General features: G+C 44.4%; 1 protein-coding gene across 4 annotated transcripts in view; it reads left to right on the top strand.

The window, feature by feature from the left end:
* The window catches only part of LOC119174202 (S1 RNA-binding domain-containing protein 1), a 174308-nt gene that overhangs the window by 128233 nt on the left and 30984 nt on the right, over nucleotides 1–15091 (top strand). For all 4 annotated transcript variants that reach the window (XM_075896012.1, XM_075896013.1, XM_075896010.1 and 1 more), the window contains 5 exons: nucleotides 7910–8017; nucleotides 8918–9009; nucleotides 10748–10830; nucleotides 12866–12972; nucleotides 14869–15063. In XM_075896012.1, coding sequence (XP_075752127.1) covers nucleotides 7910–8017; nucleotides 8918–9009; nucleotides 10748–10830; nucleotides 12866–12972; nucleotides 14869–15063 — 585 coding nt within the window. The remainder of the gene's footprint in view (nucleotides 1–7909; nucleotides 8018–8917; nucleotides 9010–10747; nucleotides 10831–12865; nucleotides 12973–14868; nucleotides 15064–15091) is intronic.

Genomic DNA, 15091 nt, shown 5'->3' on the forward strand with positions numbered 1-15091 from the left:
TTGGCTGGAGCTTGGAAAAAGTACGTACTAAACTGTAGTACTGCTTAACAGAAATAGCGTCAGGTTGCTCACTTACCTGTCAAAAAAAGAGACTTTCAGGGAGTGCGATGAAAGAACAAAAAACGTGCTGTAATTTATAAACTTCGCGTGACAAAGTCTGTAATCTTCATTTGACGACGCGGTAGCCTAGCAGCAACGACAGCGGCCTCAATCTCACTCATGCTGTGAGCCAGCTTTTCCACCAGCCCCCTCTTCTCGGCAAATACCCGCATGACCCTGACGCAATGCGCAGCTTCGGCCACTGTCGGACCTGGATCACCCGTGTTGTCGCTTCCCATGTTGTCCTCATCACTATCATTTGGCGACATTTTGACAACCGAGGCAACAATGGCTTCATCCGACATGTCTGGAGATGTCTGCACATCGCTGTCTGTGTCTCTGAAGTCGGGGAAGGAAATGCCTTCCGTAACGCCCTGCCGCTCCAGCACTTCAGCTAGCAGAGTTTTGCAAGCTTCGTCTACGGTGTCCGAAGTCTGGGCGATGGTGTCACTGGCGTCATCTGCGTCGCCCGCACACACACTGAAGTCAGCACGCTTGAAGCAATTTTGAACTGTCGTTGCTTTAACCTGCCGCCACGAGTATTTGAGCAGGTGAATCGCGCCAATCAGGTCGATGGAGAATAATTTGCCACATTCTATGGCGAGAAGAAATCTGCGCAGCAGATTCTTCTTGTAGAGCTGTTTTACAGCTCAAATGATGCCTTGGTCCAAGGGCTGGGCAATCGCTGTTGTGTTAGGTGGCAGAAACGCCAACTTCACAGCCGTCAAGTTGTCCAGGGCGACGTGCGCCGAAGCGTTGTCTAAAATAATAACAACTCTTCTGTTCTTAGCCGCAAAACGACGATCGATGAGGCGCACGTACTGCTCAAAGAGTTTTGCCGTCATCGATGCTTTAGTATTGCTGCGATAGATGACCCCTGATGGCAACCGGGCGCCTTTGAAACATCTAGGCTTCGCCGACTTTCCAATCACGAGGAGTGGAGTTTTGTCAGTTCCAGTCATGTTTACGCAAAATGCCACTGATATTCTGTCTTCTGGTAGCAGCTTAAAGAATAGCGCCGATTCATCCACATTAAAGATGTCATCAGGTGCGTAGTCTTCCAAGATGTTCTTCGGCTGACCATTTTGCCACTGCTCTGCGCCATCCACGTCAGCAGCAGCACCTTCTCCCGAAACAGTCCTTGTGGTAATGCCGTGCCTCGCCTTAAATCTGGCCAGCCAGCCAGTGCTGCACACGAAGTTGTCATGGTTGAGCTGTGAGGCAAAAACCAGGGCCTTCTCCACGAGCAGGGGTTCGCTGATAGGCAGATTTTTTGACCGTGCAGCTTTTAGCCACATCACCAGCACCTCCTCTACATCCGAAAACGCCGAACCGCGTAGCCGGCACCTTTTCGCAGTTGCAGCAGCACTGCCGAGCAACTTCTCTCTGGAATTCCAAATTCCACACACCGTGGTTAACGGCAGGTCCTTTTCGCGTGCCAGCGCCGATTTGTTTGTGCCACTTTCAATAGCACGAATTATGTCCAATTTCTCCTCTATTTTCAGCACTCGATGCTTTTGTTCCAGCTTCGGCATGACGCAAGTACGAAGCAGCACAAGCACACATACACCACACGTGAAAAACGACGCGAGAGCTGTACGGCACGGATCAACCAGAGAACACCCATGCACGGCACCAAAGGAACAAAGAAAGCAAAGCAAGCGCACACCGTGTTTGCCTGTTTGTGCAAAGCGCCATCGCGTAGACCACACCAGAAGCCTAGCCGGCCGAGTGCTTCTTGTTGCAGAAAAATCCAAGAGGTGGCGCTCACCAACACAGCCGCCTCGGAGAAGAGGCTGACGCGAAGTGTAGGCAATGTGAGGTCGAGGAAAAAATGGAGAAAATGATGGTTGCCCAGAGTGAACTGCTGATAAGAATCGCCGAGCTCGAGACTGCGTTGGCGATAGAGCAAGAGAAAACGAGGCCAATGGGAGAAAGACTGAAGTCCGCCGAGGAAGCACTAGCGAAGCTGAACAAAGAAGCGGCCTACGGAGAGAACAGTAGGGAACCGGCAACCAGAATGGTGGAGAAGGAAGAGCAAGCAAGTTTGGAAAAAACAGGTTTAGGCGGTTCAACTGCCGCAAGGCCCAGCTTCAGCGAGGTAGTGGTGGGGCTGGGAGGGGACAAAGCAGCCGGTGTCACAGGTGCAAGTAGCCCCCAGGTGCAGGACGTTTCAGCTGAAAAGTCACAGCATGTGATAATCGCTGGGGACTCTAATTTAAATCGATGCACAGAAGCCATCAAAGAGAGGGTAAAAAGTGACAAGAGGGTTGCAGTAGGGGCGTTCCCAGGACGCAAGCTGGAAGCAGTCATGAGGCAAGCGAGCGCAAAACTGAAAACTACAGCTGATAGACGAAACCTGATAATAATTGATAATAATTAATAATTGATAATAATGATGATAATTTCAGGCGGTTTAAACGATGTCTTAAACGAAGATACAGCAGGACTAGCAGCCACACTGGCGAAAGGCGTCGATGACATGCGCGCCACTTCTCCTAAGGTACAAGTAGTGATATGCACGATACCGGAGGTACCGGTGCGTGATAGCAACCTGCAAAGAGCGGTTGTCAACGCAAACCAAGAGATATGACGGATAAGTCGAGAGAACGGCTTTGAGGTGGTGGAAATAAACAGAGAGGTGCATAGGTGGGGTGGTTTTCAACGAGACAGAATTCACTTCGATGGGCGGCTAGGTCATGAGGTGGGTTGGCGACTTGCAGGACGCGCAGTAGCTTTTTTGGGGGGCAAGCGAGCCCTTCGGGGTGCAGGATAGCTAGTAAAGAGGAAAACAACCAGGGAGACTCTTTGACAGGTGGTATGGACAGATACGATTCCAAAGTGGCACCAATATCTAAGATAGGTAGAGTCCGGGGCATAAATAGATGTAGTCACGAGCGCCGAGCCATTTCAGACATAGGGTATATTAACATGCAGGGTGGTGGGAACAGGCTGAAGTGGGAAGAGATAGAAGAAAAGAACAGCTAAGGGAAGAGAGGCCGATGGTATACGGTTTTGTAGAAACACATCTCAGGGACATGGAACAACCTCCGAACAATCCGGACTACGCGTGGGAATATTGTAATAGAACAGAAGGCAGCAGAAAGGGGGGTGGTATAGGGGCATTCATTCATAAAAGTACAGACTGGCAAAGGGTCAAGCAGGGGTGCAAAGAACATTTATGGCTAAAAGGAAAAGTGGCAGGTCAAATGACACTCCTTGGTTTCGTGTACTTGTGGACGGGAGCAAAGGCCAGAGAGGAAAACCAGGCAATGGTAGAGAAGTCTGGGTAGTGATCACAAACGTATCAAGCTAAGTTTTGGAAGAGCAGTGAAAGTGGGAAGGAGACAAGATGAGCAACTACAGGAACATTTTTATTCAGAAAGGCAAATTGAAATAGCCCCTAAACAAATTGAGAAAGTAATCACTGAGGATAATAAGACAGTGTGGACATACACAAATCTAATTTGAGCTAGAGCTTGCTAAGACGCGTGACAAGTTACCCCGGAAAAGAAGACACAAACCCAAAAGTTGGTGGGATGAGGAAGTTAAGAAAGCCATAGCAAAACGTGAGGAAGCCTCTAGGGAACACAGACATGCTAAGCAGCGGGGTGAACCGACAGAATATGTTGAAAGAAAATGGGAAAACTTTCTAAGCTGTAGAAGGGATGCATCCCTTCTGATCAATGAAAAGATTAGAAGAAAGGGAGCTCAGTGGCTGGCAGAAGTACATAAAAAAGATAGAAAGGCAGCTGCGAAATTTTGGAACCATCTAAACTCCCTAAGAAATGAGACGAGCCTAGAGCAGAGTTTTATAATTACAGCCCAAGGTGCTAGGCTAGAAGGGGACGAAGCTATTAAATATATAAGAACAAGGGTGACAGAAAATTTTGAACAAATAAGTACTTTATGCACCACAATAGACAAGGACGAATCAAGTGGTGCAATGGCTCCATTTTCACAACGAGAGTGGGAAAGGGCTGAGAAAAGGGTTCCTAGTAGTACATCGACAGGCCCAGATGGCATTCCAATTAGGCTGATAAAGACATTAGGTCCGAAGTCTAAGCAGGCTTTGGGAGAGGCAGTGAGCAAAATAATAATCGATGGTGAAGTTCCCGATGGATGGAAACTTAGCAGGATGAGCATGATCTATAAAGGAAAAGGGGACAAAGCTGACATAAACAACTACCGTCCTATAACAGTGACATCAGTGGTCTACAGGCTGGCGATGCAGATTATAAAGGAAAGACTGCAGGCATGGATAGAGGATGAGGGGGTGCTGGGGGAACTGCAGAATGGGTTTCGGAAACACATGAGGTTTGAAGACAATCTGTTCTCACTGAAGCAGTGCATCGAAATAGCAGAAAAGGAACACAGGCCCCTGTGGCTAGCATTTTTGGATATCAAGGGAGCGTACGATAGCGTGGTTCAAGAGGAATTGTGGGGAATACTGGTCACACTAGGCGTGGAAGATGTAGTCACTAATTTTTTAAAGGAGATCTATAGAAGTAACAAGGTAGTTATAAAGTTGGAAAAACAGGTATCCAAGCCCACAGAGGTAAAACGGGGGCTTAGGCAGGGGTGTCCTCTGTTACCCTTGTTATTCATGATGTACCTACAAGGATTTGAGGCAAAATTAGAGGGAAGTGGACTGAGTTTCAACCTCTCTTTAGTCAAACAAGGAAAACCTATTGATCAGGCACTACCAGCATTAATGTACGCAGATGATATAGTGCTAATTGCCAACAACAAGGAAGATTTGCAGAGATTGATGGACATCTGCGGTAATGAGGGAGATAGGTTAGATTTTAGATTCAGTAAGAAAAAATCAGCAGTCATGATTTTCAATGACAACGAAGGTAGTGAGCTTAGAATACACGAGGTCATGCTAGAGATAACAAATAAATACAATTGTCTGGGGGTATGGATAAGCAATGGGACCGAGTACCTGAGGGAACACGAAATATACGTGACGACTAAAGGTAACAGGAATGCAGCAGTGATGAAAAATAGGGCACTGTGGAATTACAATAGGTATGATGTTGCGAGAGGAATATGGAAAGGGGTCATGGTTCCTGGGCTGACATTCGGCAATGCGGTCTTGTGCATGAGATCAGAAGTTCAAGCAAGATTAGAAATTAAGCAACGTGGAATAGGTAGGCTTGCTTTAGGAGCTCACGGGAATACACCAAATCAGGGAGTACAAGGTGACATGGGATGGACATCATTTGAGGGCAGGGAAGCTAGCAGCAAGATAAAATTTGAGAAGCGATTGAGAGAGATGGGGGAGGAGCGTTGGGCTAGGAAAGTTTTCAGCTGTTTGTACATGAAGAATGTCGATACAAAATGAAGGAAGCGAACCAGGAAATTGACTGGTAAATACTCAGAAAACAGGAGGTGGCCAAACCAAAAAGAACTATCGGTTAAGAAGAAAGTGAAGGAAGTGGAGACTGACATGTGGAGAATGGGCATGATTAAGAAGTCCGCAGTAGAGATCTATCGAACTTTTAAGCAGGAAATTGCCAAGGAAAGGATCTATGATAATACTCGGGGTAGTTCTCTACTGTTCGAGGCAAGGACGGGAGTACTGCGAACCAAGACATATCGGGCCAAATACGAAGGGGTAGACACAGTATGCAGTGCGTTTGGAGAGGAAGAAGAAACTGCCGAACACTTGATAATGTTCTGTAAAGGGCTTCACCCTATAGTTCAGGATGATGGCGCAGAGTTTTTCAAAGCACTGCGGTTTAGGGACCGGGAGGGCAAAATAGACTTTAAGCGAGTAGACTTAACTAGAAGGAGGTTATCTGATTGGTGGCTAAAGTCAAGGCACGAGTGAAAATTAAACTCTTCACTGCAAAGTACGAATCCTCAAACTCACTATTTAAGGAAAAAAAAAAACTAAATATAGTTATTGGTTCATAAAGTATCACGGCTTGGTGGCGCTAGCCACCGCCCTATCTAAAGGGTACAGCCATATCCATCCATCCATCCATCCATCCATCCATCCATCCATACATCCATCCATTTATCTATCCAGCCATAATCATCAACACAAACAAGCGAGGCGTGTTTCGATCTCTTGGGCTTGCTGTTCTGTCGGGACGCCCAGTGGAGGACGACATGCCGCGGCGAGTGCGCAACGAAAATTCGAAAAACTACTTATTAACCGATACATACGCGATAAGCTGGTACGGCTTATGCGGATACAAAATGCATTATGTTTAATGGCCGCCGAGTCGGGGATTTGACTTCACTACTTTTAAAACAAAACTACTGTTTACGCGGGTACGGTTTAACGAGGTTTCACTGTACCCTGAATGACTGAAAGAGGCCATAAATGAAGTTTGTTTTGCAGAGACTGCACATTGTGTTAGCTTCTTATCCTACATCTCTCGGCTGCTAACTTGAAGGTCGCGAGTTTGATCCCAGCAACGGCAATCACATTTCAGTGGAGATGAAATGCTGTAGGGCCATGCACTCTATGGTGTACACTCAAACCTCGATATAATGAACCCAGATATAATGAAAGAATGGTTATAATGAAGTAAATGAAAAATAGTATTGCAATAGATATAGGGTTAGGAATACTACACCTTAATAGTGAATTTTGGGATATATAACGAACTTATTTTCAATTTTTATGCAACTTTGTTTTAATGAGGTTTGAGTGTATGTGCATTGATGTTATATCCTAGGCTTCAATTTGTAAGTCTTCATCTCACTTACAATACGCTTGAAGTGTTCTGAGATAGCAGTGGCATAGAAAGCAACCAGTGCTAAAGACACTGCATGGAAATCCTAGTTGATAGTATGCTGTCGGAGAGCCACTGTGGGGGTATTGCAGTGATTATAAAATCATAATAGCAGAAAATTTGGTGCAATTGGTAGTTACAACTGCGTGAAGAATAGCATCCCACCGCGAAACGGAACAGAATTGAGCCAAATGAATAGAAACTTTATCATGTAGCGGTTGGTGATACGTCGGCCATGTTGCGCGATTGTTCCCTGGTTTGTGCATGCTCTAAATATGGACTTACTTTAGGGTTCTGAAGTAAAGCAGTCACCCAACAATTTGTGGTCTTCAGTGAAAATTAGAAGGGTCTACGATGCCAATCCAGGCATCAAATGTGTCCCCTGCAAGAACATTTTAGAGCAAAACATGCTCCAGAAGGCGCCTACTGTAAGCCCCGCCCACCACTGATGACCGCCACTTCTGCAAGGTGCCTGTGACGTCACGTGCAGCAAGGAGCAGTGACATCGTCTCCTACTGCAGTTTCAGGCGTTGCAAGTTGTTTGATTACTGTGCCAACTAGAAAAAAAGCTCAAATATCTCGATTTTACGTATAGCTGACGATGAAACAGCATCATTTGCCGGAATGTAGGCGCCCACACACCCTGCTTGTTACATCACGGCTGGCAAGTGTACCAGTGTTGCCCATCTCTCAGGCAGCTCGACTGTTTGCAAAAATATTCAATAATAAATTTAGTGCTTGACCAAATGCACTAAAATTTTGCCGTCTCATTTGTGAATGCTCAAGAATTAACAACCTGCATAACAGTGATTATGATGCAAAACTGCTTGTCATGGTCCTTTTAAGTAGTTTTCATTAGTAACACAGTGTCTGTAGTAATCAAGTATTTTGTCTGCAGTGTTAATAATGTGGCAAATATACGAAAATAAACCAAATCATTTTAAAATTTCTCTTGTAACCAATTGTCTTTTATAACAGTATCTCTTCTAACAGATTTTACTGCTCGAGCGAAGTGGCTTCCTGCAGGCATTTCATGCTTTAAATGCAATGCGCAGTTGTGACCTGGTGGCCCTCGGCAACGGCACGGCCTGCCGTGAGACTGAAGCTTTCCTCTCTGAGCTCATCTCCAAAGGCTGCTTTGAGCCAATCAAACTTAAATACTGGTGAGCACGAAAAGTGTCTTGCTTGCCGCATTAAGTCATTGTTTTCTTTATTGAAAGAAGTGCAATGAGTATGACATCTCAACCGGTAGAAAATTATCTCGTATTCAGTCAGAGTATTGAAAAAAATTAAAGATGATAAGAAAATTAAATTGCAGTAAACTTTCTTGCATGAACTCTGCTGTCTGCAAGGAATTGGCTGCCGATGCTTGCCAACAATATCATTTTCAGTAGGTGAAAGCATTGGAGGCCTATGTACTTGTATTATTTCACGTCAAAGAACCATAGACTGTTGAAATTTCCGCATCCCTCCAACACACGGTGCCTCATTGTTTTATCACTGTTTTGGCACGTGAAACGTCGGGAAATCGCTGTCAGTGGTGGCCAACATGAAGCTATATATTTGTAACCATAGTCAGTAGTTGGCAAAAATTAGCTATAGCAGGCGTTATGCATCAAGAGGCTTCTCGCTGCTCATTGTTTGTTATGAAACTAGTTCATAGTGATACCCAAACGTCTATATAACAAACCCACATACACCGAAATATCGGTTATGACGAAGTAAATGAATAGTAGTCTTGCAATAGATGTGGGGCTAGGAAATTACGTTATAACAAATCTTTAGATATAACAAACTTATTTTCATGTAAGATGCAATTTTGTTATGATTTGGCTTAACTGTAGTTTTCATGTGTTTTAGTAAATTACTTTGCTTGACTTCCTTTTTCCAATCCTTCCAATTACAATGAAGTAATTTTAAGTAAACCCTTGAACTGCTACTAAAAACTCAGTTTACACAAGCAGGTTAGCACATAAGGGATATAAAGATTTGCATAGAGATGAGTAGATTATATGTTAGAAAAACAGGACCAGAAGCAAATATTAAAACAGACATAAATGCAGCACAGTGGAAGAGAGCGGCGTCTCCATCTACTCAGTCACCAAGGATGCCGAAGCCGAGCTCCCTGGCCTTGACCCGAACATCCGCAGTGCAGGTGAGCTCTTTTGTTTCTCCGATTCTTGTTGCATTTCTATGGCGAAGGTTGAAAAAATTGTCTAAGAAAAGTAAGTGATAGAGTAGTTGTAACTCACTCATCTGGTAAAGGAATTTGTTGAAGCACAGCTCGATACAGAGAATGCTTTTTGCAATTAGCGTTGTACACTGACAGTTCAGTGAGTTGGTGTGCGTTCGTAGCTAAAAAAACACAAGGACAGGCGTCGTTGCCCATCCTTATGTTTTTGCATTTTTGTGTCTTGTGTTTTTGGCCGTTCTCAACTATAAAGGCATGGTACTAACTGAGCTTGTATAGAAAGATGTGCTAAGTAAGCTTATTTAGGCTAGCAACACAGGACCACATCACATGCACACACCAGAAAAAAACCCAATGAAATGGGCATGTCACACCTCTACTTTGAAGTACACTCAAACCTCGTTATAACAGTCAAAGGGGAGCCACAATTATTTCGTTATATCCATTATTTCGTTATATCGATTATAACAGGTTGTGGCAATTTCTGGTCAGATGGGCGCACACCTATAAGCATACAAAGAAGGAAAGCGCCTCTCGGCCCGAAGTACTGCTACGCGACCACGCGTGCGACGAAAAATAAACACAGTCGAACCTCATTAATTTGAACGCACTTAATTCGAACTTCCGGTTAATTCGAACTCACGCTGAGGTCCTGTTAAACCTATGTCTATTCCAATGGGTGAAAACTCTCTGTAATCATAACACGCTAGCACTTGCAACGGTCAATTCAAACATACCACGCTCCGAAAATGCTCTCAGCACCTGTCAACGGCGGCACCTGTCAACGCTGCGCGCGAAGAAGGAAAACAAGAAAAGGAAATAAAAAGACTGTAACGGATTGTTTGCTCTCTCTGAAATGTCGATCTGCGACGCGCCTGTGCTACGCTTCTCCCTTTTCCGTAGAGCCCTTCTCCTTTCAAGGCCGTGCGTGGAGAGAGAGGGAATAAAAAAGAAAGCTGTCTCGTAGAGTCCTCCTTTCTCAGTGCAGAGGTTAGCAGTGGAGATGCAGTGGTTGCCGTCGTCTTTAAGGCGCGGAGAGGGAAATCGCTTTGGACCTCGGTGCCGCTTCTGGGTCATGTGACCCGCTGAGGGCTGCTGGTGGAGTTCTTGCCAGCAACTACTACTTTGAGAACCAAGTTAAAAGTTTTAGATAATTTTTTTCAGCTAGAACTCATCGAGAGTTTCATTATACTGGCCATTATTAAATTCGTAATTATACTAGAAAGAATGTGCGAATGGTCGCATCATGACGGGCTGACGCAGTGAGAAGGAGGTGACATGCTGCTCGCATGTCACTACTGTGTTGCAGTGAAGGAATTTTGTTTTTTGCAGGCACACATTTTGGTTAATCACGACAGTGTTTTTTTTTTCTTTGTCACTGTGCCTCTGTGCTTGCGGCAATATTAAGACCAGGTATTGCTGGAAAACATAACCTTTGGAGCCGCAAGCTACCTGGCACAGCAAATGACAAGCACTGATTACTTGGAATAGCGTCTGTATGTTTTGTTGATTCAAAAACCCGCTTAATTCGAAGATTTCTTGTGCCCCGAGTGACTTCAAATTAATGAGGTTGTACTGTATTTCATTTTTTCACCATAACCTTGTGCATAATACCTGGGATTTCACTGGACCATTGTATTCAATAATGTCACTTAAATGTGTGGTTGCCTTGGGCCGCACTTTCCACAACAACATTTTGCAGTTGGCATAGCGCGGAGATTGCAAGACCCCTTGCTGGAGTACGTGAAGGTGGAGCCCAAGCACCTCGGAGTTGGCATGTACCAAGTAAGCGTGAGGTTTTCAAACTCTGCCATTAAACTGTTACTGCCTCGGCATTCATGTAAACTGGGCTGTTCTTAGCAAAGAGTTCTCATACTGAGACAGTCAATGACCAAAAGTTTGGGACACGTGCATGTAGCACCATCGAAAATAGGCAAAAAAAGTCGTATCTGTTACCTTAGTTACCAAAAGGGACTTAGTTACCAAAAGGGACTCCCGGTAACATATAGCAGACACTTATTGGAACATTCCGGTAACATTACAGTGTCGCACTGCAAAGTGTGTGGCTTCCCAGAGTGTACAATACTTTACAACGGGGCTCCAGGTGTTTCTCATGGGCGGTGTTCAACTGTCCTGGGAAGCCTCACATTGTTTAGTGTGTTACTGCAATTTTACAAAATTGTTTTAGTAGGTCTCTGCTGCACATAACTGGGAGTTATTTTTTTGTAACTAGCTCTTTTCAAGAAATATGACATTTGGGGGGGGGGGGGGGGGTATTTTTTATTTTTCATTTATGGCAGGACGCCCTTGCTGACGAAGAGAGATGGCGCCACGTAAAGATGTCCCTAAACCCCTTGGGAATGATTTAAAAAGTGCTGCCACTTTTCTCTTATCAATGTAAATTTACGTTGCTTTGTATGGACTTTCAGTAATCGCACAATGTAATAGGCATCAGATGCAAGCAGCAGTTCCAACAAGGCACTGTTTATATTCAAGAAGAGTTAGAGTCAGCCCTCCTGCCATTCCTTACCTTGCGGTTGAGTTACAGCTAAGTCTTTGCAAGTATTCTAATGCTTCGAATATTCGAACGAATAGTAAAGTATTCGAATTCACTTCAATTTGACTTTAAATTATTGAAAATTTTGAAGTAATCGCAAAGAATGAATAAATGTTTATTAATCAGCATGTAACCCCCTGTAAAGGTAATTTCACTGCGGTGTAGGGGTGCTCAGCCTTGAAAGCATCTGTTCAAGAGAAATCCGCTCTGCCATAAAGCCCTACTTCAAATTTAAAGGGGCCGAGCAACAGTTATTGAGCATGGTCAGAAAACGCTGCTGATCGCTAGCCAATGCTACCGAGAACACGCGAGCCTATTGGCGCAGCGCATGGCATGAAATTCACAAATTTTCAAAGGCAGTTAAAAATTGCTCTTTTCACTTTGCAAATGACGCCACAAGCTCAAAAATTACTTGTCACAGCCATTCTATCTGCCATTGGCTGATTTGAGCATGGCGCCTTCAGTCATTATAGGGGCCGCCGCGGGAAGCTGTGAAAGCCACGTATTTGAAGAAAAAAAGAGAGAGAAAGGGGTCAAGGTCACGAGGCGTGCATGACGTATTTTCTTTCCCTGTGCCATCCTTCCCTGCTTAGTTTTCAGCGCTTTCGTCAGGACTAGAAAAGAGATCAGAGTTGCGACGTCGGACAAAACTTTGTAACTGATGCACGAATAGGGCAGATACGAATACGGGGCAGATACAAGGATACAAGATAGCTTACAGCAGCTTGAGCATTGTTTTGTTACATGTCTATTGTTGACAATTGTACTTTCTTGCAGTTTTCTGAAAATTGAGAATAAAGGCAGTGACATTCAGATCTTATTTTTTTAAGGTGCTAGATATTTTCTTCTAATTTGCCATTGGCCAGATCTTTGCGATTTGGTTTGCAAGAGCTGTTTTTCTGTCTGAGTGCGTTCAAATTTGCATAGACGTGTTGTACAGTTGCAGTACAGTTAGCCCCGCCGCGGTGGTCTAGTCGCTAAGGTACTCGGCTGCTGACCCGCAGGTCGCGGGTTCAAATCCCGGCTGTGGCGGCTGCATTTCCGATGGAAGCGTAATTGTTGTAGGCCGGTGTGCTCAGATTTGGGTGCACGTTAAACAACCCCAGGTGGTTGAAATTTCCAGAGCCCTCCACTACGGCGTCTCTTATAGTCATATCGTGGTTTTGGGACGTTAAACCCCACATATTAATAAATCAATCATCATTCAGTTACATTACAGTTTTTGAATTGTCGAGATTCTGCTCTTTCTTTTTCTGCCTGCAGCATGACGTGACTGAGTCACTGTTGAAGAGTGCCCTGGAGGGAGTCGTCGTGGAATGCGTCAGCTTTGTTGGAGTCGACATTAACGTCTGCCCCGAGTTGACGCTCAGGTGGGTGTACAGAAGCGGCATTGCCGTATCTTGCAGACTTTGTTGGATCTAGAGAAAAACATTCGACTTACAATTAATTAGAAAACATAGCAGTTTTCAGGAACCGGCGAATCGGCTATTGCTGCAGTGCATGCATAGCAGCGCATATTCAACGATTTAGTTATATTTGCATCGGACGCATTATTCGAAGGTCACAGGTTCACTTCCTGCTGGCGGTGTTATCCTTTTGTCCACTTTCTCTTCCTTCACATTAACATTACATTTACTACTAACACCACTAGGCTTATACACGAATAGTGAATTTATATAGGTTCCAAGTGAATTTGCAGCAAATAGTAATTTTGTTCGAATAATTTCGAATCTGCTTCGACTGTTTTATCTCACATATTATAAAAAAAATGGGCATATCTGTCATGACCTAGCTAACTTGCACATGATTTTTTGAAAGTTATAACAAGACCTGTGCAAATGCCGCTTTTTTGTTGTTCAAAGGAAGTGGAAGCAAGTTTGAATAGTAGCAGAATTTGTTCTTCGATAGAATGCTAGTGATAACCTGTAAAATATGTCACGTTTTAACATTTACGATACTTGGAGCATTTAAGTCGGTATTACAAGCTTTGAAACTTAAAAAGTAATGAATCGATGAGAGGATAATGTGTTCATTAGCACTTGAAGTGGGGATTTGTGGAAGTGCTCATTTCTTCTGAACTGGTGTTTTCACGGTTTAGCAACTCTTCACTACAGTCAAACACCATTTCAGGGGTTTACATGTGGGCTAATATGCACCTGAATGAAGGCTTTCAAGGCTTAGCCACTTCCACTATAATGAAACCAACTTTACAGGGAGTTGTATGCGGAATAAAATGCATCTATTAATTCGTTTGGAATACTTTAAAATTTCAAAACCTTAAATTTTAGATTGAAGGGAATTCGAATACTGTTATGTTCATTCAATTACAAATATTTGCACTAGCCTCAACATTCCCAATACTTTTCTTGGCATCATTGTCTGTTAGTTCTCATTTTATTGTGTCTAACAAAGAAAACTTTCCTTTTTTGTACACATGCTACTACACTGTAGTTGTTATGACTCATGTCAGTCAATCAGCAACAAAAACTGGATTGGGTTGTTCTGAGTATGAAAAATAATAGTGCCTATACCCATTGTAAACTGCTGATTCTTCCACAAAGCTCCCAATAAACTGTTATCAATGAGCTGCGCTCGTCCACACACTTCCGGTAAATTCAGCCAGGGATGATGAGTCAGCATGTTGATGGTACTGTACTGTACTTTATCTAGCATTGCTATGGACAAGCCTACACTAGGTCAAGCTTACACTAAGTTAAAATGAAAATGCCTGATGAAGCGCCAATCATGCTGAGCACCTAGATTCAAGAGAGTGAGAGAACACAACTTTATTGTTGTCAGAGTTACGAAAGTAGGTTATCCGCCAGGCTGAACCTGGAGGTCGCCTCCTCTGCACCTTGTATGACCTGGTGCTGAACTGCCAAGCTGGTGAAGGTCAGAACCGCCTCCCAACCTTCTGGCAAGCAAGATCAGAAGAGGGGGGATCTTCCCTGCAGGCCCAGAGAATGTGATTGAGTGTGGCTACCGACCCACAATGTAAGCAGTGCGGACCAATCGTGTTGGGGTATATACGTGCATAAATGTATAGGCACGAGAATGAATGTGTTTGAAATTGCTGCCAGCCAACTTCCTGGCACTTAGTTAGCTTAGGGTGTGGGAGTGGTTTTGACCGCCTCGAAAGACATGAACACTGCGTATTGTCATGGTAGGATGTCAAGCCTTTACCAGGAAACTTTAGGCATTTCAAAGCCAAACAAGCAGATAAATACGTAACCCAGCGTATGATACATTACCCATTGTCTCTGCAGGAAGGTGTCTGGGCTGAACGCAGGCACGGCCCGCAACATTGTGGAGTGGCGGACGACCAACGGTCCCTTCCGCAACCGCCAGCAGCTGCTCAAGGTCAAACGCCTGGGCAGCAAGGCCTTTGAGCAATGCGCGGGATTCGTTAAGGTCTTTCCCCAAACTGCGTCGGGGGCAAAGCCCGCTGGTGAAAGCACTGGGTGAGCTTTCAAGCATTTTCATGTCTAT

This window comes from Rhipicephalus microplus, chromosome 5 (genome assembly GCF_043290135.1).
Source record: "Rhipicephalus microplus isolate Deutch F79 chromosome 5, USDA_Rmic, whole genome shotgun sequence".
Taxonomy (NCBI): Eukaryota; Metazoa; Arthropoda; class Arachnida; order Ixodida; family Ixodidae; genus Rhipicephalus; species Rhipicephalus microplus.